Below are 24,853 nucleotides of genomic sequence, written 5' to 3'. Positions count from 1 at the left end.
TGTTTATACTTCCCCAGAAAGCCTGACTCTGGTCAAACGACGTTTACAAACGCACCTTTTTGTGAGTTTACGATCGGCGTTTTGAAACAGCTTTTAAATGAAAGTAAGAGTGGACGCAACCGTGTTTTTGGACTAATCACGTTTGGAAACACTGATTCTGGCCTGAAAAAAGGAAGCATAAACACGGCCTAAGCTGACATATGTACTGGGACAGAAGGAAATACAACTTCAACTACAACTTCAACTACAAAAAAACTGTTTACAGAAAGTAAATTCTGTTCAATGACATGCTGCATTTAAGTTTTAGTTTCAGCTTTCAAGTACTCAACTATTGCAATGAAACTTAATGCTCATTGCTCAACCTTGTCAATAATTTAATAACTAGAAGTTTGCAAATTACTAAGATCTACTTCTCACATTCAATTGATGTGATTTTAATTATATATCTAAAGAAATATTCTACTTAGAGTTGGATGTTCAGCAAATTAGCCCCCTACTATTAATGATTTTAATTAGATTTAATTAGGTGGTCTGTCTATGACAGATCACCTATTGATTTTGTCAGAATTTTCTTTATTTATTTATTCTTATCACCTATGTTTGTCGCCAACTTTTCTCCGAATTGGCTGAATCAATTTAAATGATTTTTCTATCATATATAGAATCAATCATAGAGACGGCATACTAAGCTTTTCAAGGTCATCTGGTCATGATGACATCATCTACGCGCCATTTTGTAAAATTCTTCATTTGATCATATCTTCATTATCAATTATCAAAAATTAACAATATTTACATGACATTAACTTCAGGTCAAGGGTCAACTGTCAATGTCATCAAAGGTCATGTAAAGGTCATGACGCGTGCGTACGCGCGCGTCAAAGGTAAAAAAATTCTCCAAATGGCCTTTAAAAATTTTTGGGTACGTTTCAGGTCATTTTAAGCATTTCAAAAATTTGTTGCCTTTATTTTTCATTTTAATAAACTGATCATCCTGAAAAATTGCAAATAATAATAAAGGCATGTCTTTTTCCTCATTTTGCGTGTAATGTCTATGGGACATGACTTTTTCTCAAAACTAGATTCGACATTCCTCTATTTCGTGAGTGATATCTCCATTTTTCCTGGTCAGTTTCCCCTGAGCTTTTAGTATGTTGTAGCTGAGATTCTAAGCTTTCGCAATGTGTCCTTCATTTTTTGATCAGATGCCGGGATCATGCCCGTTTTTCACTTGCAAAATTGGAATTGTAATTCTCAAAATTGCTTACGTGTAATCTCTATGGGGAATATCATGGCTCAATGGATAACGCATTTGACTTGCTTTCTCGAGGGCGCAGGTTCGAATCCTGGGGTGAACAAGATGATTTTTTTTTTCATTTTTTTTTCTTTTTGCCACCTCTTACATGATCCTTTATGATAATTAAAAGGTATTAAAGTTAAAATTTAGCAAGATAAAACAGATTATAATTGCTTTTTTCATATCACATGTATTTTGCGTGTAATCTCTATGGGACATGACTTTTTCTCAAAACTAGATTTGACATTCCTCTATTTCGTGAGCCATATCTCCATTTCTTCTTGTCAGTTTTCCCTGAGCTTTTAGTATGTTGTAGCCGAGATTCTAAGCTTTCACCACTGTTCTCTCCATTTTTTATCAGATGCCGGGATCATGCCCATATTTCGCTTGCAAAATTGGAATTGTAATTCTCAAATTTGCTTACGTGTTATCTCTATGGGGAATATCGTGGCTCAGTGGATAACGCACTTGACTTGCGTTCTCGGGGGCGCAGGTTCGAGTCCTGGCATAAACAAGATGATTTTTTCCCCCATTTTTTCTTTTTACCACCTCAAACATGATCCTTCATGATGATTAAATGTTGTAAAAGTTGAAATTTAGCAAGATAAAACAGATTATAACTACTTTTTTTCATATCACATGTATTTTCATATGTCAAAGAGACCCTTTTACAGTGCTTTATCATCTCCCGTCTTTCACAAGATGTATTCCATCCATAATGAACATTCCGTTGTCATGAAGATCATATCGATCTGCATGAACATGGTTAATAGTGATCATGATGGCGATAATAAAGACAGACCACCTAATTCGTCCGCATGATGAATTAAAATCTAGTTTAATTTATTTCTGTTAAAAAACAAATAACATTACCTATAAAATGATACATTAGAATTGATAATGAAAAAAAAAGGGAGGATGGCCCAACTTAGCAGCATCGGTCATGGTGCTGCTGGTCTACTGAGGGGTTCTCATATAACATAAAAGAAAATTACACAAATATGAATTATACACAATATAAAAATAATATACCAAAACAATAAGAAATAAAACTAATCGGTCATAACATCTTGCCCCCACCCTCCCCTACATTAACACCCCCTACACTTCAATGTATAAGAATTGAGCAACATAGAATAATGTACAGTCAGATCCAATTTAATATGTGGTTATTAACTATGTTATTAAATGAACTATAAGAAACAGAACATTTAGCATCACGTGGAAATTTATTAAAATATGACGTACCCATGTATTAAAACATTCTTCTGCAGTATTCAGTCCATGGTTTGGGGAGAGAATATTTTTATCAGAACAGAGAGAATATTTATGAGTTGGAAACTGAAATTATTCAAGTAAGGCGCACTGAGACCATTCAAACTCTTATAAACCATTGAAAGTATACTTTATTAGTTTATACGCCTTGATTTTAATGACTCCCAGTTTAAGAGTTGATGAACAGTATGGTTAGATGTATATATTTGTACAGACTAATTTTGAGTATTATTCTACAAGCTCTATTTTGCATTTTTGCAATTGTTGGGTATATTTTAAATTTGATGAATCAAAGACTACATCAGCATAATCAAACAATGGTAAAATTACTGAACGGTAAATTAATTTCAGACTAATGATTTTAATTACTGTAATGAAAATGTGAAATACTATGGTATTGGTACATGACTTATTGAATAAATTCATTGGTAAAATTTACAAAAAGAATCTATAAATCAAAGGCAAGAGTAGAAGAAAATAAGGCAGCATTTAAGAAACCCATACATTGTATGTTTGCTTTAAACCGGCCACCCCTAGTAAAAAAAAACCTGCTGACTTTGATTTTCATAAAGTTTGATAAAAAAAATATTTAAAATATATGGTGACTGACCCTAATTTTCATTCATTTTTCTCCATTTTGCTATTAATGTAAGTTTTAGAAATACAGCAATTGGCAAAAGGTGCGATGGAATATCATCCATATTATTGATTTAGCACAAGACACTAAATAGTTCTTGAACCAAAAACAGACCTCTACAGGGGCTATTTTCATCCCACCTAACTATTACTTTAAAATACATTAAAATATTAACTAAACCCAATTATTTTCCTTGTTAGAGCAAACATGTTTTTAAAGGTCTACAATGTATAAGCACTGCAAATTGACCAAGATTTTTTACTGATCTATATGTACATGTATATTTTGTCTCACTTAGCTTTGCTTTGTTTGTTTGTGTTTTTTGGGGGGAGTGGTAACCCCAGAAATTGCGCTGACTGTGATATTCTATGCAACTCTATGGGTTTTTTCTGTACTGCAGAAAACTAGAGATTTTAATCTATAATGAACTGTATTGAACACCCTTATATGCATGGACACTATGCTGCAGCGAATACCAATTTCAATGTACATTACTATAGCTTATGTCCTAAAATTAATGACAGGCAACAGCAAAATCAGGAATATAACTTTGTCATTTAATAACCTCTTGATGTGTGCCTAATTGATGTCATAAGATATCTATTGCAAACTGAATTCATAAACAATGAAAGTAATTACCTGTAAAATTAAATTAGCACCATACTTAATGGGCCTGATTAAGTAAATTGTGTGGCTATATTATAAACTTTTAAGCACTATACTACACCATAAAACAAATGTACATGTAGCAGACAATGTGTGTTCCATTTAATGTATCTGTTATAGCGAAAAGATTGGGCTAACAGTCCTGGGATATCTAAAAGTAGTAGAGGTAGGAGTAGCAGTGAAGTAGTAGTAGTAGTAGTAGTAGTAGTAGTAGTAGTAGTAGTAGTAGTAGTAGAAGTAGTAGTAGTAGTAGTAGTAGTAGTAGTAGTAGTAGTAGTAGTAGTAGTAGTAGTAGTAGAAGTAGTAGTGAAGTAGAAGTAGTAATATCAGTAATAGTAGTGGCAGTAGTAGATTGTTACTAGAAGTAGTAGTATACTGTCCAGTACCAGTAGGCTAAATGTCGCTGTAGTAGTTATCTAGCGTAGAGGGAATATATACATGTACATAATAGAAGGCAGTTTCTGCTACTTCACAAAATCGCTCATATTCACAGTCCTTTGTGAAATAACATGTGACTATAAGAGGAACCTCATGGATTATAAATCTGAAAGAGAATTCACATTTGAATTCTAATAGATGTTCATTCAACCAAACCAATTCATCTTGTGCTCGCAGAGCATACAATGTACTTCTACAAGTTCTACAAGTGGTAGTTGTAGTACAGTATTGCGGTGTAAGTAGAAAGTAGTAGACCTTATTTAAAATTGTAATCATTATTATCCTTACTTTTATCAAATATGTTATCATTATTTGAAGTAGTAGAAGTAGTAGTAGTAGTAGTAGTAGTAGATGTAGTAGTAGTAGTAGTAGTAGTAGCAGTAGTAGTAGTAGTAGTAGTAGTAGTAGTAGTAGTAGTAGTAGTAGTAGTAGTAGTAGTAGTAGAAGTGGTAATTTAATAATGATAATAAAAATAATAATGATAATAATAATAACAATGATAACAAAAATAATAATAACTAGATTTTAATTCGTCATGCGGACAAAGTGGTCTGTCTTTATTCTTGCCATCATGATTACTATTACCATGTTCATGCAGATCAATATGATATGATGACGACGGAATGCTCATTATGGATGGAATACTTGTGAAAGACGGGAGATGATAAAGCACTGTGAAAAGGGTCTCTTTGATGTATGACAATACATGTGATATGAAAAAAGTAATTATAATCTGTTTTATCTTGCTATATTTTAACTTTTATACCTTTTAATTATCATAAAAGATCATGTAAGAGGTGGTAAAAAGAAAAAAATGGAAAAAAAAATCTTGTACACCCCAGGACTCGAACCTGCGCCCCCGAGAAAGCAAGTCAAATGTGTTATCCATTGAGCCACGATATTCCCCATAGAGATTACACGTAAGCAAATTTGAGAATTACAATTCCAATTTTGCAAGCGAAATACGGGCATGATCCCGGCATCTGATCAAAGCTACAACATACTAAAAGCTCAGGGAAAACTGACAAGAAAAATGGAGATATGGCTCACGAAATAGAGGAATGTCGAATCTAGTTTTGAGAAAAAGTCATGTCCCATAGAGATTACACGCAAAATGAGGAAAAATGACATGCCTTTCTGATTTGAAATTTTTTTGGATGATCCGTTTATCAAAATGAAAAATAAAGGGAATAACTCATGAAGAGTAAATTGGGCGAAAATCGACCAATATTCACGAAGTTAGAGCCTAATTTGCATGATTATTATGACGTCATAACAAGGAAAATGGATATTTTGACTTCCGACGCCATTTTGATGACGTCATGATCAAATTGAGGGACAATGGTGACATGAAATCAAATCTAAAACTCATACTCCATCGATATATGAAAAAAAATTGGGGGTCAATGGACTATTTAAAGAGCTACAGTGAATTTTCCATAGGCATGTTTTTGCCCATACATGTATATGGCCTATAGTGAGAGCTCGCGCGCACACGTGCTGCAAACTTTAACGGGTGTTAATTTCGTTTTTAGTGGTCGTAGAGAGCTAAATTGGGTATCAAATTGCTCAGAATCATATTATCAATGCAATGATGTAAAAAAAATGGAGTTTTTGCACTGCATTAAGGCATTACCCGCGGAAACGCATGCGCATACGTGTGTGCACACAAATTTTTGAAATGCTTAGAATGACCTGAAACGTACTCTACTTTGGTCAAAAAGTAATTTTGAGCAGGTGACCTTTGATGACATGACCTGATGACCCTTGACCTGAAGTTGATGTGATGTTTATTTGATCGATTTTTTATATTTGATAATGGAGATACATGTATGATTGATAATGTGAATTTACAAAATGGCGCCTAGATAACGTCATCATGACCTGATGACCTTGAAAAGCTTACATGTATTTTGACGTGTCCATGACAGATCCTATAAATGACATGAAATTCAATGAAATTGACCAAGTCCATTTCGAGATATCTTGGCGACAAAAAAAATCGTTAAAAATAAATAAAAATAAGAAGAAGAAAATTCTGACAAAATTAAGAGGTGATCTGTTAAAGACAGACCACCTAATTATGATAATTATAACAATAGTAATAACTATTATAATACTACTATTAATAGTAATGATAATAACAATGGTTAGGCACTCAAGTAAGAATTTAAGTCACAGTTTACTCTTTGGGAAACTGGCTCGTTAAATTCAATAAGCTTTAGAAATAATACCATGGACAAAGAGGTTGTGCAAAATCATCATAAAGGGATGAAAAGATATATTTTGGAGTTCTTACTTTGTCGGAAGTAGAGGACAATTAAAGTGTGACATCAGATATCTTTGTTGAATTTCCAATGTGAGAAGCTTCGTACATGTTGCATTGGCATCTAAACATTCAATTGAAATGCTAATAATTTTCTGGTCCAATCATTCTTAATCTTTCAGTGATCTTATGTTTCATTTTTTCTGTTCACAAGCCTAGATAGCTTCATGCTTGGAAGTTAACTGGAAGTTACATGTAAGTGTTTCATTCTCCCTTGAGAAAAAGATAACTTTGATAAATTAGAAATAAAACTTTTTTATCTGATTGCAGTGGCCGCCAGAGCTGACTGATCTTTCATACTAGGATAAGTTCAAGCCCCCTCCCCACAAAAAAATGAAAGAAAAGAGAAACTCAAACATGATGTGAACCTCCCCTTCCGAAAAAAAAATCAGATATGAAGAAAAAAAATTTCTCTAAGTAGTTTGATTCTAATATCTAATCTATTTCAACTGAATACAAATGGAGGAGCTGTTATTCATGTTTCTTCTGAAGACCTACTGTATGTATGTAATATGCAATTGAAAATCATGCATTTTAATCTGTCTTATTTAATGGGTAGCAAACATATCATTTTTTATTCTTAGAGAAAATTGACAAATCATTAGGGAATCTTTCTTAAAAAGTTCTTTTAACTTTACAATTAATGTTTATGTGAAATTCTTTGTGAATTCAAAGTTTGAAAATGCAAACTGATCTAACAACACTAAGGCGTAAAATAAGAAAGTTATGAGACAGTCAACGATGTCCTTCACTATTTCTTCTTCTTTTTTTAAATACAATATTACATTTTTACATATTTGACAAGAAGGACCAACTTGACTGAACCACATAAAATTAAACAATGGTAATTCCACTTGTTCAAGGAGGAATTAATTGCTGTTTTGCTTGACAATGAGGAGACAATTAGAATATTTCATATAATAAAATACAAAAAACAATAGTGAGTGGATGACATCATCAGTCTCTTCATTTGCATACCGACCAGGATGTGCATATAGCTGTTTTGTGAAATTTTCTGTTATAATACTTGGAAAGATCAGATTTGATTACAAACAATTTAGCGACACAGTGCATATCTTGAACTCGCAAAACAGAGGAGAAAAAGTGTATATGCCAGGAGGAAGATGTTCCTCCCCGCGCAGAGCAATGAAACTTTAAAATTTTTAGAGGGCTGACGTTTCCTCAAATGCAGATATCTCTAATACCCCACCTGCTCTAATTCAAATGATTTTCTAACATTATTGAACTTCATTACAAGGAAAATAGTGCGCAAAAGTTGAAACTTCTGTGATTCATTGAAATTATATAAAAAAGGATGCCTAATTTCTTTGACTTATCCTGAAGCGCTTCAATTTGAATTATAAAGAAACTTAAGTGCCATTCAAAATTTCAAACTGAGGGTGCAAAACAGGACAGGTGATCAATGTTCAGGGAAATGACATGAAGTTTAGAAGAATTTTATAAAAAAATATTGTACTTTTTTATTTAATACGACACAAATTTTATACCTTCCTCTTTTTTAAATAAGGAACCCGTTTGTCCCAAAATCATGGTTGTTAAGTATTGGCTGAAAAGCGGGAAAAGTTGCCTTTTTGGAGGTGATGCCAGAAATTGATATAAAGATTTTAACCGCTCGGAGCCGACCCGACCAGAAATTGCGCGATCAATGAAAAAAAAGATAACTTCATATACTTTGGCCTAACCTTTTTTTACTCTAATTCCATGCCCTAATGTATACATTTGAACTTTTAAAACTGCCAAGAAACACATATAGCTGAGGTGGAAAAACAGGGCTAGGAAAGGGGTGGGGGAAACAATGGATGACTTCAATATTGTCATTTAACCGCGGAAGCGTGGAAGTAAAATTCATATATAAATTTAAAGCAAGAGTGAAGGAGTTGCTCTTTTGAGAAAGAAAATAAAGAATGAAAAGAAAAAAAACACAAAGCTACCTTTCTTCCACATCCTCCCTTCCCTTTTCTTTTTTTCTCCTCTCTTTTTTCCATTTTTTTCTTTCTGGGGACGTTTTGGGGGGAGGGGCGACCACCCCCCCCCCCTATGGCTACGCGCCTGGTTGTATCCTGCCCTTCCTCTGTTATCATGGGTCGGACGTCGGAGATTGTGAATCTTTATTCCTCATGTTACTGAAGCCTAGCATCCCTACAGAATTTACCCATTTTCTACATTCCAAACTAATATAAGCTATGCCAGCGGTTTTACAATACTACAAATTACTTTACAAACTACAACAACATCGATTGCTCTGCAAGTCGCAGGCGCAGCGGATATATTAAAGTATGTACGGTCTTCTTCCAACCCGCTCTCCCTGAAGTCTGGGGGCGTTCAATCACATTCTCACCTGACGAAGCCATTTCGCTACATCATCGACGCTCCACTCCCTTACGTTTTCGGTGTTCATCTTCGTTTTTAGATGTATTTTATGATATTATCCTGAGATATGTCCATCCAAATATCGACTTAACATCAACTGTCATCCCACTTATCTTGAATTATCGGGAATTAGTCATGCATTTTATCCTGTAGCTCCGGTCCCAACCTTGTCCGTGGGTATACCACACATTTCCGCACAGTGTATATACATTGCATAGAGAATGCAGCCGCATGATGTGTTGTACGGAAATAGCTCGGGTACTTCCTCATTTTCATTAATCTGGCTCTGCGCATGGTTTTGCGCAGAAACACTTTGCAAGTTTCCGAAAGTTTTGACGGCGGTAAATTTGATTGGTTAAAAATTTTGGATGTAACAGGTGTTTTTTTATTCCGAAGCTCGGGGAATGTTCAGACCCCTGTTGCTCCCGCTGTTGCTAAGCTCAGTGGTTGTTGCCATACACTTTTCATACGTGATGTTGCTCACTTATTGAACAAAATGTCCTCTTTTTTCTGCAAGAGCTAATCATGGTGCTTCTGTAAATGTGGACAACGAATGAATGACCAGTCCAAAAAAATTCGTTGTATAAAGTCCACGCTAAAACCAAGTCGGCAAAGTCACATATAATTTGCTGAAGATGAGATCAGAAAATCGCATGTGGCGTGTAAACTAAAAGGTTGTCGGGGGAGGGGCGGGGGTATTTGAAGGGGGCTAACCATGCAAAAAAATAACTTATCAGATGTTTCCATTTTTGTACACGGTTGGGGGGGGGGGATGGAGTAAGAGGTTTAAAAGGGATCATTTTCCAGGCTAAAAAAATGTCATATTCTTCACAGTGGGAGATGAAATGAAAACTAGCAAAACACTGAACGTTTCAATCGAATGAAAAGATAATAATAATAAGTAAGGAAGTCATGACTTTTTTGTACATTTTTTTCCATTATTTAAGTGAATGGGTTGCAAGTTGTTTGCGTGCCTTTAATATTCCTATGCAATGAGCGAGTTGAAAATATAACCACAATACTTCTTTTCATTTTGTTTACTTGCTATGGGTTTTCAATTAGATTTAATGTATAAAGCCGCAATTGGTGTATTTTGGGGTTAGACTCGCACAAAAAGGTAATCCAAGATTTATATTTCCTTTTGCAACACTATAGAAACCATGTTAACTTCTCTCAATGCATAATAATAATAATAATAATAATAATAATAATGATAATGATAATAATAATAATAATGGTCAGCTTTTATATAGCGCATAGCACATAACTTACGTCTCTATATGCGCTTCAGAAAATAAAGGAGAGGAAGAGTATTATGTTGGTGAGTTCACTTTCTTGAGGTTAGGTAGTAGTTATGGGCTGTTTTTTTTTTAAACAAGTTCACACCTAGTTACCAATAATAAATTTAGCATTTCCATTTATTTGAAAGCAGGATAAAAGTGCAATGTATATCAAATGCCTTGCTCACGGGCATAGCGGCCGGGGATCGAACCCCGAACTTTTTTCATGTATAAAAAGGATGGGGAAGGGAGGGGTGCCCCTCGTCTGCCCATGCATGGAATCGATCGATCACTGTCACTGTAAACTGACCTCTGTCCTGTCTGTTATTGGTTGTTGTTTTTTTTCCTTCTAATTGTTCCTGTCTTATGCTTTGTTTGTTTTGGTTTTTTCCTTTTGTTAATGGTTCCTGTCTTTTGTTTTGTTTGTTTGTTTTTTTTTCTATCTCCTTTATGTGTATGGTTTTTTTTTCTGTCTACTATTTTTCCTGTTTGTTGTTGGTGTGTTAGTTTGTTCAGCTTTGGGTCTGAGGGGGGGTCATGGGATGGGCGAACCTCATTTATATATTCATTCTTTTAATTCGCGTAGTTCCGTCTTTGTTTTATTACTTGCTTTAGCTGCATACATAAGTTGTTGAAATGTTATATTTTACATGAGTTCAGATTATGTCTCTGTTCTGATACAATTTGCCTGTTATGTTTATTACACTGTTATTTAATTTGTGTATTGCACTGCTGCAATTATTATCTTGTTCTATATTTTCTTGATTATGTATGTACGAAATTTATTTTGAATGAATAATAAAGATCACTACAAAACAAAATGTATAGCCAGGCGCCTTAGACCACTCGGCCACGGCACCTCCACATTTTTTAAATTAAACGATTGTTTTCAGGGAATCCGGGAGTTTGTTCGATAAAACAGGGGCTGAAGAAGTATTTCGAAATAATTACGCGTAATTGTTTAAATCAATAACAGAGTACAGTCATTGTTTAAATGAATTGTTTACAATTTCCTCAAGCAAAAAAGACAAGCATTGTGCTCTTTTTCTTCATTTTTCTATCATGTCATCACATTGAATGCCCTGTATCTCCAAAGTTCTGGGGAAAATTAATAAACATGAAAAGAAAAGACATTCTCTCGTATTCACTTTCCGAATGTCAGAAAGCAAAATAAACGTTATAAAAATCTGAACAAATTATTTTATATGTGAAAATAATTTGTAAATAATAATGAGCGGCCAACTCCCCACCCCCCCCCCCACCTTCCCACGCATATATATATCGGTATTTCTTTTATGGGGGTGATCAAGAACGTGTTTAATGGTCCTAACCCAACCTATTCCTTATGTGACATTGTCCAATAGGGAGGTCAATGCTGTTTTTATAATATGACGTCCTTTTCATCATATAGAAAGTGTTTAATCATTGGAAAATGCAAAAGGATTATGATTAAAATGGAAAAAAAAAAAAGCTAAATGGAATAAAAAATAAGACGGAATAATTTTTCGTCTACGAAACAAATAGTGTATTATTCCATTTTATAAATTATCATTCAGGCGATACACCATCTACATACACATGATACAGTGCGTATCAAAAAAAGTTTACACTTTAAAAAAGCCCTGGGAATTAAAAAAAGATACAACGTGTGGGTAATTTTTTCACCTATAATCTTCGGTTTGGGTCTCATCTATCCAACGAAAGTAAAAGTTTTGACAGAATAGTAACTTGAGTGAGCACTGTCCATTTTGTAATGCTCGCAGAAATTTGTTTGCGCAGAAATGCTCGTTTTCACACTGTGTCAAGGGGAAAGGGCGAAATCAAACTTACCCTGCGAAATATTTCTCATATACATTTCCCTTGCACTTTTAGTCAATTTGGATGAAGCGGATACATTGAAGCATTTTGTAATAATTTTTCCATCCAAATTGTAATTTCAACACTTAGTAAGCACAACCTTTACCCTTTTTGTGCCAGGTGGATCTGAGTACACAACTGAATCTGGACAAAAAGTTTAGATCAGACATCTCCAGCATTTTTTCACTAAGTTTTTATCATTTAAAGTGGGTTTACACTTCTATTTTCACCTAATTGTTTCTCCACGCTTTTCCCAAGCTTAAAAATGATTAACATAAAAAAAAAATCAAGCCTTAGCCATTTCATGTAAATCACAGCTCGGTGTAAAGCAAATATCGTCACGATGGCCTCGGTTTGTGGGGGAGTGGGGTGAGGCGCAATGCACTCTTCGAAGTGTTTTGGGCAAGGAAACAAGTTAGAAAAGATATCTTCAAATCAATTTCGCTAGCTAAATTCCACGTGCCCTTCATGATTAAGGTCTACTTTTATTCGCATAACTACTTCAAAGTTCTGCGCAAATCATTTTTCACTAACTTTATGAAGGAAGAGGTACTTACTCAAGCGGAAACATTTTTCAACAATTATATCGTCATTTGCTTAAATGGATCTGTACCAATGTTAAAATGTGGAGAAATCTTCAGGATATTACAAATGTATAACTTTATAGGATTATTTCGAAGTGTAAACTTTTTTTATGATACGCACTGTATATTAAATAATACAAGAAACACCGTGGCTTGTCTATTAAGTTGGTAATATTACCCAGTGGCGTCCCTTGGGTCACAGCATTGGGGAGGGCACAAGAAACAAAAAATGAGTCACTTAGGGAGCGCGCGAAGCGCGGTCAGTTGCCAGGTATATTGACCTGGTTACACTTCGTATTTCCGAAGGTTCGTAATTCTGAAGGTTCTTTAGTCCGAAAACGAAATGAACAACGAACCTCATTTCGTTTTCGGATAAACGAACCTTCGGAACAACGAACCTTATTTCGTTTTCGGATTAACGAACCTTCGGAAAAACGAACCTCATTTCGTTTTCGGATTAACGAACCTTCGGAAAAACGAACCTCATTTCGTTTTCGGATTGTCGAACCTTCGGAACAACGAACCTTATTTCGCTTTCGGATTAACGAACCTTCGGAATTACGAATGTATACGTACTGACCTAATAGAGACATTTTAAGGACATGCAGTGCCATTAAACGGATATGTATCTCACTGATTAAATTATGCGAGCGCGAAGCGCGAGCTAAACATTTTTGATACTCAGACCTAAAAAGGGGCATTATAAGCAATTTGTTTGTAATCATGATACGTACCTCTCGCTAAACAAACAATGCGAGCGCGAAGCACGAGCTGGATTTTTTGTATATATTGACCCCAAACATGGACATTTTAAGGACTATATTTTAGGAATCCATTAAGAGTATTCATATCTCATCATAGTCATCTAATGCTATAATGCCATCCTTTGCTGATTTTGTTAGAATTGCATCTAAACACATGAAGCACATTTTGTTGTCATAGTCATACGCATCTCACTAATAGAATACTCCGAGCGCGAAGCGCGAGCTGAAAATTTAGGAAATTCAGACCTGAAGAGGCTTGTTTGCAGGGATTCACTAAGACCTACGTATTTACTTACCAAATGATGCGAGCGCGAAGCGCGAGCTGAAAATTTTTAATATTGAGATCAGAAAAGTTGACATTTTAAGGACTGATTTTAGGAATTTATGAAGAGCAGACATCTCACAAATCAACTAATATGAACGTTAGCACGGATAGGAAATGTTTTATATTAAGACCTTAAAATAGGGCAATCACTTTAAGTGGTCATGAAAAGAAGCAAATGTCACTACATAAAACAAGAACTCGAATTGCGAGGAAATATATTTGGCGTACAGTATATTGATATGAAAACGGGAGGTTTTAGTACAACATGGTTATATATCTCGTTAAACAGTCTATGCGAGCACCACGAACTATGAAGACATAGGCCCTGAGCAAATAATGTTTCATAAAGTGATGAATTTTTTGTGATATAACATAACATAATGTAATATAACATTATATTATTATCAGGGGAGGAAATCTACTGGTAACAAACAATTAAGCATTAAAGTATATGGAGTTGAAATTTAACAAAGGCAGTATACACAGTTTCTAGGTGTGTATGTTAATCAGGATCTAGACTGGAGTGATCATGTCACTCATATTGTTACCAAAATCTCTAGAAATATTGGTGTATTATATAGGGTAAAAACATTTGTTAATGATAGGATATTATTGATGATATACAATACTCTTGTACTGTCACATATTTCACATTACAATGTTCTTTGGGCTACATCTAAAGTGTCAACTACCAATATACAGTGCGTCCCAGAATAAACGAAACCGAGATTTAACGATCATTTATCGTAACTTAATCACAAATACAATAGAACAAATGACCTACCAATTTCAAGCTTAGAATCTCCTCTTTCATCTGATATTACTTAGGTTATTTCTTATTCACGCATGAGTGAGCAAAAACAATTTGAAGAAAGGATACCAAAAACTCATTTGGAGGGGGGTATCTGGGTTTCAAAAAGAAAACCACATTTTTGAAAAGTTCAATATCTGCTCTTTAATTTGGTACCTCAATTACAGAAAATGGTCAAGAAATAAAAAAGTTCTGGTCATTTAAAATAAGGCTTGTATTTCCATAATTTCATGAGATAAATGTGTTTTCACCGGTTTCCCACAGAAGCTTTCGCATGGTGAACAATAGATTTAATGCATGGCTGATCGTCAACAAAACGAAGTGTCGAGTGAGTTTGAAAGCCAGCCTGGAGAACCTCTTCATTTTATGAAATTATTGAAATTCAAGCCTTATTTCAAATGACCATAACTTTGTTATTTCTCGACCATTTTCTGTAATTTAGGTATCAAATTAAAGAAGAAATATTGAACTTTTCACAAATGTGGTTTTCCTTTTGAAACCCAGTTACCCCCCGCCAAATGAGATTTTGGTATCATTTCTTCAAATTGTATTTGCTCACTCATGCGTGAAAGAGAAATAATCTAAGTAGTATCGGATGAAAGAGGAGATTCTAAGCTTTAAATTGGTAGGTCATTTGTCTATTTTATTTATGATTAAGTAATGATAAATGATCGCTAAATCTCGGTTTCGTTTTTTCTGGGACGCAATGTATTTCTCCTGCAAAAGAAAGCAGTTCGCATATGTACGTGGTCTGGTTACAGAGACCATACAAATCCCTTATTTGTAAAGCTGAAGTGCTTGAAGGTAGAATATATAAATTTCTTGCAAACTGCCTTATTTATGTTCCGTTTTAATGCCAATATGCTCCCTGACTCTTTTTCTTCAATGTTTCAGCCTAATAGCACTGTCCATAGCACAAGACAGTCATTGAACATACATTTAGCTCATAAATCAATCAGACACCGTGGTTGCAGATGTTTGGAATTCTCTTCCACATAATATTCGAAATTTGAAAACCTCACATTCTTTTAAATTGGCTGTAAAGCACAATCTCCTTTCAAAATTACAGAATCTGTAAAGTGCTAGCAGGTAATTTTGTTTTCTATCTTTATTTTCTTTGTAACTGAAGATTAAGAATTTAACTTTGTTGAATTACTTTACCATATATTCATTACAATTTGAAACTTAATTGTTATATCTCGGCAGTCCTTTACATTCTTCTCTTTCTTTCCTCTCTTCCTTATTCTTACATTTTTATTTTGTTTGCTTGGATGCAAAACAAGTTTAAAGGTGCTTCAACCAATCAAGCTTTTAGCTTATGTTGCAACACCTTTGTATGTTCATTATTTACTTGTCTTTCGTATAATCATATTTATATATTATCTGTGTATTCTTTTACATTGTAAATTGTGAACATGCATGAATAAATAAATAAATAAATAATGAACAATAATTTCTTCTTTCCCAACTACGTTTTTGTTCCTTTCTCCTAAGTTCTCCTTTCTCCCGCTTTTTTTTGGCCAGCCGATGGGGGGAGGGGCACGTGCCCCCCCCCCCGTAGTTACGCCTCTGATATTACCTAATCTATACCGCTCACAACTCTTTAGACCTACTAAACTATTAATGGAAAAGGAAGGTGGATTTACGGGACTTTCCCCCATATTAAGCCCCAATTATCTTAGTATATCACCCGCCGGTACAACTGTGGATATTTAACATCGGTCATTACAGTTCTTTTTCGGTCGAAACTCTTCTCAGTGATTTCCGGTGAAACATGTCGAATAACTTAGTGAGGTTATCAAACCGGATTTTGGCTAAGGAATAAGAAAAAAAATCACGACTTTCTAAAAAAAAAGTGGGAAACCATAGTTTTCATCCGGGCAATTGCCCCTCCAACCCCCCCCCCCCTCAAAAATATGTTCAACAAAACTGAGGGAGGGATAGACGGTGGGAGGAGAGATAAAGAATATGAAAAGGGTGTCATTAATATATCATTTTCTATATAAGTAAATATTATGTTTAGAGTATATAAAGGAGAAAGGAGTAGGCTCATCATGATCGGTGTTGCAAGGGATACAGAATAAATATGCATATCCGCTTTATTTTTACAACAAAGACCTTAAATACAATCAGAGAAGCAGATCTAAATGAGTTTGAATGAAATCGGGAAAACCAGAAAGTTGAGAACTTTAAAATATTTTAAAGAATTAAAATCACTACAACGGGGATTTCATATTGACAAGTATATGACGTCATAATGTCAAATGCACTTATTTATTGGCAATTAGACATGCTAAATGTGTATGTGTAGTGTGTATTTTTTTTTCCTCACGGAGGAAAAGTGGCAGAGAAGAAAACCACTTATTCTTGGTAACATTTATAAAGTTCTAAATTAAAAAAAAGAACAAGAGTGTAGGCGAGCACATTATACGCCCGCCTGTAACGCAGAAAATGGAGTTATTGATCAAGCAAGAAAAGTAGAATTCACCTCCGACCTTCTGACCTCAAAATCAATAGGCTTCCTGGGATCCATGCATGGTATCATACACACCAAACTATGAACCTAGATTAAGTTAAACTTAAGTTATCGCATTTAAAAGGACTTCAGAAGGTAAGATGAAAATGTCAGTGTGACCTTGACGTTTGACCTTTTGACCTCAAAATCAATATGCATCCTGGAATCTATGCTAGTATCAAACATTTAAAATTATAGATAGATAAATTTTATTTTCACACGGTAAAAACCCAAAACGGATACAGAGTCTGATTTGCATCGGGGCCGTGCCATGAATAAAATGTAAAAGTAAAAGGCACCCTATCTTAGTATACATGAATAATACATAAAACATAATAATCGTAATTATTACCAGGTGATAATACAAAGAAGGCAAGTTTATGCAAATAATTATGAATTGTAATCAAATGAAAAGTTGGAAATAAGGGGCCTAGGTTATGTTAAAGAGAAGTTATCGCGTTTACAAGGACTTCAGAAGGTAAGATGAAAATGTGTCACTGTGACCTTGACCTTTGAATCAATAGGTTTCCTGTGATCCATGCAAGTACCATACACACCAAATTTTAGGAGCCTATGGGTTAAGTTAAACTAAGGTTCATTATAACTGGTAAATATCCTGTTCTTTGATCGATATGTATATCATGTTTCTTATTTATATTATCTTATATATCTACTGTATAGTACCGGTATATCATAATTAATCACAATATTGTACAACATACACAAATGACAGCCATTCTTCTCTTTTTTTGTACAATTCATCATATATTTATTCATACACGGCATGAATGCAACATATCACAAAAAATAATAATCATGATGTCTGATGAATTTCAAAACAATATATTCTACTTTCTTTCACATAATGTCAAACTGGTCAACAGTCTTTCAATTGAGGAAAATCATATATTTTACCTGAAAAAATTATCTTCGGAGGTTTCAAATTTCATCTACAAAGCTAGATATATACGTTGGCCCTGACATGCTTAATGCTTAAAAGTATGGCAATTTTCATTCAAATATGAGCATTTATTAAATTCCAAGTTTATATTCATCAATGAACTACGAGCCGTACGAAGAGGGGGGGGGGGGTGTCCGCCCACAGAAATATTGAAGATTTACATTTTCTAATGAGAATTTTTCACAAAAATTCGCATAAACTGTGTATGAAACCCTTCAATTTCCCTATACAAAATGCAAAAGCGCCCCATGATAAGCTCGAACGCTTCACCCACTCACTTTCAAGTTCTTTTGAAAATCTTTGTCTTGCCCCCCCCCACCTCCCAGAAGAAAAAAAATGCATACAGCCTTGTTAATTTCAATTTTAAAAGGGTATTTTTTTACACAAATTTAGTAAACTCACAGTTTGTTTGAGACAAATAAACTGTTTTTTTTACAATGGACACTTGTGACAATTTTACTGAAATCCTTTATTTTGCTACAAAAGCAAAATTCTATTGTAACTGATCATTACTCACAAAGGACAAGTGAGAAACAACAGTGCCAAGAACCAACGAACCACAGTCTCAAAAACCAACATTTTGCAGAAAATGGAGAGCTGGTGAGCATTTCATAAAGAAAATCTACAGTATTTGTTCGTGAAAATCACACTGTTTCATGAAACACCCGCGTTTCATTGTTATCAACATATAAAAATCTTCCTGTCTTGCCTCAACCTTGACTGCAGGTTGATCCTATGTTATAGAAAATAGACTTCCTTTTATAAAACCCAACAGTATTCATTTATTATCTCGCAAATCCTGAAAATCTTGTTTTTCAAGGATTTGATGCTTTCAATTGATTGTCCAAGGCGAGAAGAGATCTGCATACCTGTTATCTTCTCACAGGTTGAGAACATCACAACCAACATGCTAAGTGCCTTTGCTCAAGCTTTTTTGTTGTTTAAACACTTTTCTGGTTAGACCAAAACAAAACTGGTGTTGTTTAACACTTCTCTTGTGTGGACATATATAGATTCCAGGCTGGTGTTAAATCAACACCGGAGATTTGCAATGCAATATACCATGGTAACAGCACTCAGAATTATAAATATCAAAATCAAGGCTGCCATAGTAGTAACCATAATTGCAACATGAACACAATAGCGATATAGTGATAGTGATATTGGACAGAACAAGTGGATATCATACTAATCAATAACCCCTGATACTTGGAAGAACCTTAAGCATTCAATATTTGAATAAAAAATAGATCTCTGTGGCAGTAATGAGAGTTCTGATAATCAGTCATGCATATTACACTAGACACTCTAATACGTTCATGTATGCATATAACAAAGAAAATACACAACATAAAAAAAAAATAAAGTTGAATGTTCTGCCAATCTAAATTGCTCCATGAAACAATGACTACGCTATATAATTTGTTAGTCAACATTAATGGTGCATCGAACCACATTTCTAAACAGTACAATACTCTTACATGTTTTGTTACAGCACATATTCAATCTAAGTGCTCTTTTGAGGCTGCGTTGGCCTGAAAAGAGATTTAAGTTGTACCAAGGTACAACATCACAGACTGTGCAGATTTTGTGTACATAATTATGCTAATTCCATCGCAAACACTACAAAAAGTGTGCTAAATTCATGCATGAATGAAGCATGATAATACAAGAAATCTGCATACTCCATGGTTAAAAACACAGTGGGACACCATTTAGAAATTATAGAGTAGATGTATCATTGAATTTAGGGAAAATTATCAAACTCCTTGCTACTTAAGATGATTGTAAATAATGAAATGTCTTTCTTTTTGTACAAACAATAAAATTACATATCCAACAATATGTATTACATGAGTATCCAAAAGTAAAACTTCCTGGGAGATGCACCAGAATATACAGTAGAAGTTTATGGATAGTTGGTGGCTGGAATGGCGAGGTAGGATAGTAAAGTGTGTATTTTGTGCTCTGTAAATCTAAGATTTACCATAGATTGCAAATATCAAATAACAATTCTCATTGGTTCCTGGTCAAAATATACAGGTAATATAGTATCGAAGTGAGACGTCATCAATTTTCACTCTCTGCATGTCAGCGTTGTTGATACCATATTTTGGTAGAGCGTAATGAAAAAAACCCACAACCCAAATTTGGTGGGAATCGGTCCACAAGGCCCCAAGATAGAACCAGGACAATAATACACTGACTTCAATGGGGCTAATTATGTATTCATGAGGTCATATCTAAGGCCCCAATGGACCGATTCCCACCAAATCTTGGTAGTGGGTTTTTTAAATCATGCTCTACCAATATATGGTATCAAAAATGCTGAAATGCTAAAAAAAAAGTTTTTTGTGATGTCATCACTTTGGTACTCTATAATCCAGTCACACCGATGCAATTTACTCCAAACTAACCGATGATAGCTTTGATTGTTCAAGTGGTGGTTTTCTTGGTGCGACTATTGCATAACAATTATCTTGATTGGCCACTGCCATTTAGCGATTGATTGCACACTCCTGTGATAAGGAGCCCTGCATTAACATTGCACAGGAATATAAACTGACAAACAAAAATAGAGGAAGTTACACATTTACGAACAAATGAGTAAATTGATAAAATCAATGTGTAAACAATTGTTTGCATCCAGTGACCTATTAGAATAAAAATACATTGAATCTTGATGCACTAGTCAATGAAAGATTAAATCTCAAACAGGAAAAGGAAGGCCAACAATTACAAGGAAAGAAGGAAAATGGTAAAATGATTGATCTGGGCCTATTTCATGAAGAGCCCTTTTGCCATGGTAGTTGCCATAATGGGTAATGGCAAGGTTAAAACAGTTGTAACTCTTAATGAAAAGGGCCCCAGAAAGAGGATACTCAAGACAGAAAGAAACGCTTGGAAGGAGGGAATGTCATCCTGTACGAGAGTCAATAATCTTTTGTATTAAAGGCTGATTGCAATAAATGATGATGATGATGTTCATACAATAAACTATACTTTCAACAAAGGAGAAACTTCATGGTTCAATGTAGCCACATGAAAATATAACAGTGCAAAGGTACAAAGAAACACCATGAATGCTTGCAAAAACAAAATAGTTGATGCTGGATAAAACTGAATGACAAAAACTACACCCATTTTATATTCATTTATCCCAAATCACAATCATGAAGAAAAGAAGAGAAAATGGAAAAGCTATTAAATTTATTAAGGACAAGTCCACCCCAACAAAAAAGTTGATTTGAGTAAAAAGAGAAAAATCCAACAAGCATAACACTGAAAATTTCATCGAAATTGGATGTAAAATAAGAAAGTTATGACATTTTTAAGTTTCACTTTAACAGTTATATGCACATCCGGGTCGGTATGCAAATGAGGGGATTGATGACATCATCCACTCACTATTTCTTTTGTATTTCATTATATGAAATATGATTCTCATTTTCTCCTCATTGTCGAGTGAAACAATTATTAATTCCTCCCTGAACATGCAGAATTAGCATTGTTTAATACTATATGGTTCGGTCAAGTTGGTCCTCATTGTCAAATTTGTAAAAAATGAAATACTGTATAATTCAAACAATAAAAAACAAAAGAAATCGTGAGTGACGGACATCATCGACTGACTCATTTGCATGTCACTAGGTGGTGCATATTACTGTTTTGTGAAAATAGCCTTATGCTACTTTGATTTTTCTCTATTTATTCAAATCAACATTTTTCCGGGGTGGACTTGACCTTTAAATTCATTAAGCTTGAGAATCTTTTATGAGAAATCACTTTCTACTACATAGTGTCAGTAAACTGGAAGCATATTCATCAAATCCAAATTAAATACTGTCATTAAACAACAATGTATGCACATATAACATAATAATTACATGACACTAAAAGATATCTGTACATAAAAAGCAAAAGATGGATTTCTTGAGCCCCCATCCCCTCCTTCCAAAACAAAAACAAAATACACATGAACAACAACCAAAAAAAAACCCACACAGGTAAATAGTATTAGTAATACAGTAACAATAATATTAAATATAGAAAGGAGATTTATACAAATTGTTGATCTTTCAATAAAATTCTCTTATATATCCATATCTTAACTACATATTTCAGATTGTATGACAAATTTAACAGAAAAAAACAAACAATTTCCTAAAACAAATATTCTTAAGGTGAGAATACCATGAACCAACTTAAATCTTAGGAACAGCACGACTTGTCAGTACTATATTTCACAGGCTTTTGATTTGCAAAGAGGATAAGCAAACTCCCACTTAGCAAACATGCCATTTATTTCCTAATTACACGACAGAGTACAGACATATTTCTTTACACCACATATAGATAAACAAAATTATAAGTTGCATGGCAATAGAATAATAATGCTGAATCACGATACTAAACATATTTTTCCAAGTTCATTTATAACAACAAACTCCTTTACACATCCGATACTACTTGAATTAAAAGCACTTCATGTTGAAGGCTTTTTATCAATGCTTCTCAAAGAGATGTCACAGAAGGGAGTTCTTTGACAACACAATTTTCCTTAGAAATAGTTATAATATTTACATCAATCATACAGCGTAGTTAGACTGGTCCCTGTAATATGAAATATATATATTAATTGTAAAATTATTTTTAACTGTCTCTGTCTTTGTAATTGAGTCTATATTACGATAGTAAATTAACTTCACAGAGGATTTTCGTCTTAATGTTTCCTTATTCATCGCAATTATATATCTTTACTTTGGTTAACAAGCAGGCAAAAAATTATTTTAAAAATATTTTTGAGGGCCTGAAACATTGGATAAGCTGCAGCAAATGAGGAATTCCCAAGGCTCTTTATTGATTTTCTATGGTTCTTTTGAGCATTTCGAATCCCTGTAAAATTGTTTCCCTGGTAACATGTTTACAATACATTGTATGGCCTGAATTAAAAAAGAAGTTTAAACCATGGTTGAGGTTTGAATTTAGACTGCGGTCTCAATTTTGCATCTCACAAAAGAATTTCAAATATGCGGGTGGTTTAACCCTAAAAAGACTGGGGGGAGCTGAATCAGCCCCCCCCAGTCTTTTTAGGGTTAAACCCTCGACATTTTTCGCGATAAATCCGCTGCGCAAAATTTTTTGACCGCGTCGCTCGCTGACTTTTTACTTTCAAGTCTCGCGCAACTTTTGAGACCAAAATTGTGACCCCCAGGTACGCGGTTCCAAAATTACGCAACATTTCGTAAGTGCATGCAGACCCAAAATTACTCAAAAACGTGAATTTGTGTACAAATCCAATGCAAATAGTCTTCTTAGCCAAAATTCATAAATGTTTCATTATTTTTCCTTTTACTGCTTAAAATCAATTAATTTTATCTTGTTTATGGTTAAAATAAAGTCCCCGACAATTTCCATTGAAAAAACAATAAAAAACAAAAAGTTGAAAAACAAAGAAATACATAAGAAATTTAGAAAACAATAGAATACATAAGAAAATAAATTTGATTTTGAAATTTTTTAAAATCAATTTGATCAGATGCCTATCTAGAGTATGTGAAACAAAAAATAGCATTTCAGGGGCATTATTTTATTAATTAGAGCAAACTTATGATTTTACGCATAAATTAGCATAATTAATGAGACATGAGATTTTTTGCCGAATTTGATGTTATAGTTTTGTAGATAATGCCATGGGTAATGCATGTGCCAATTTTCGTCGCGATCGCGCGATCAACGGCCGAGATCATAAGGGGGGGCTGAATCAGCCCCCCAGTCTTTTTAGGCGCCGAAATAGCCCAGTCTATTTAGGGTTAACTACGTATGTGACAATTTAATTTAAATCTAGACTGCTCTTTGGGGTGGATTAAAACCTTCAGCTGGCTTGTCCAGCTTTTTTCTCAAAAATGACTAAAATTTTGAAAAGGTATGTGTCAAAATTCAAAAGCAAAGTAAAAAAGAGAGTAGTTCTTTGCAATGAATTGATGACAAATAAAAATTGGCTAACAAGATAAAGATTCTTACATCACTACAAACTCTAAAAAGTCTACAAAGGTATAAGATGAAATCATAAAGAGTTAGATATAGACAGATTCAGTATAAGATTGTACAATCTTACACTGAAAGCTCAAATTTGATAGCAGCTTAAAACACTTAGCAGCACAACACGAATAATACATATCACGGCAGCAGTTAATGAAGTTATAACTTTGAAATAATTACTAGTACTATTTCATCAGTAGGGAATAATGTCTTCAGCTGTTATTTTTGGGGTCACTCTCGTATATATAAATAAACTTGTCAGTTTCTGGCAATGAAGAGTATTATTATGCATGGTCAAGTAATACATTTATGGTGGATTGTTTAAACAGGGTTCCCAGCTTTTCAAGAAAACAAAATTCCCTGATTTTTCCTGAAGTTTAAAAAATTCCCTGATAATTATTCAAACCCATTCCCAGTTTCCCATGTTTTCTAAGTTGTTGCAGTGAATTTATTTTCAGTATTAAAACAATAATGCCAAACTACTTAGGGTGCGTTTATTCGACACTTTTTTACCCTAGAATCATGATTAGAATCATGATTCAAATCACGATTCTGCAGAATCACGATTGCGTTTAGTCGAAATTGGAAATAAACGTCTTTCAAATCACAAACATGAAACACGGAAAAAGGGGCGTTTGGAAAGACGTTTCTGTAGAATCACGAACGAAAAGGGTCGTATAAACG

General features: G+C 34.2%; 1 protein-coding gene across 7 annotated transcripts in view; it reads right to left on the bottom strand.

Annotated features, from left to right (window-relative positions):
* LOC121424971 (proteoglycan 4-like) overlaps positions 1–9,274 on the bottom strand; it is a 106,535-nt gene extending 97,261 nt beyond the window's left edge. For 4 of the 7 annotated variants that reach the window (XM_041620872.1, XM_041620878.1, XM_041620875.1 and 1 more), the window contains exon 1: positions 8,999–9,274. In XM_041620872.1, coding sequence (XP_041476806.1) covers positions 8,999–9,058 — 60 coding nt within the window. In that variant the 5' untranslated portion in view covers positions 9,059–9,274. The remainder of the gene's footprint in view (positions 1–8,998) is intronic. The other 3 variants (XM_041620873.1, XM_041620877.1, XM_041620876.1) reach the window with 2 other exon arrangements.
* Positions 9,275–24,853: the final 15,579 nt, after the last annotated feature.

Source organism: Lytechinus variegatus, chromosome 12, assembly GCF_018143015.1.
Source record: "Lytechinus variegatus isolate NC3 chromosome 12, Lvar_3.0, whole genome shotgun sequence".
Lineage (NCBI taxonomy): Eukaryota > Metazoa > Echinodermata > Echinoidea > Temnopleuroida > Toxopneustidae > Lytechinus > Lytechinus variegatus.
Note: the sequence above shows the minus strand (reverse complement) of the source record. Positions and strands in the feature narration are given on the sequence as shown.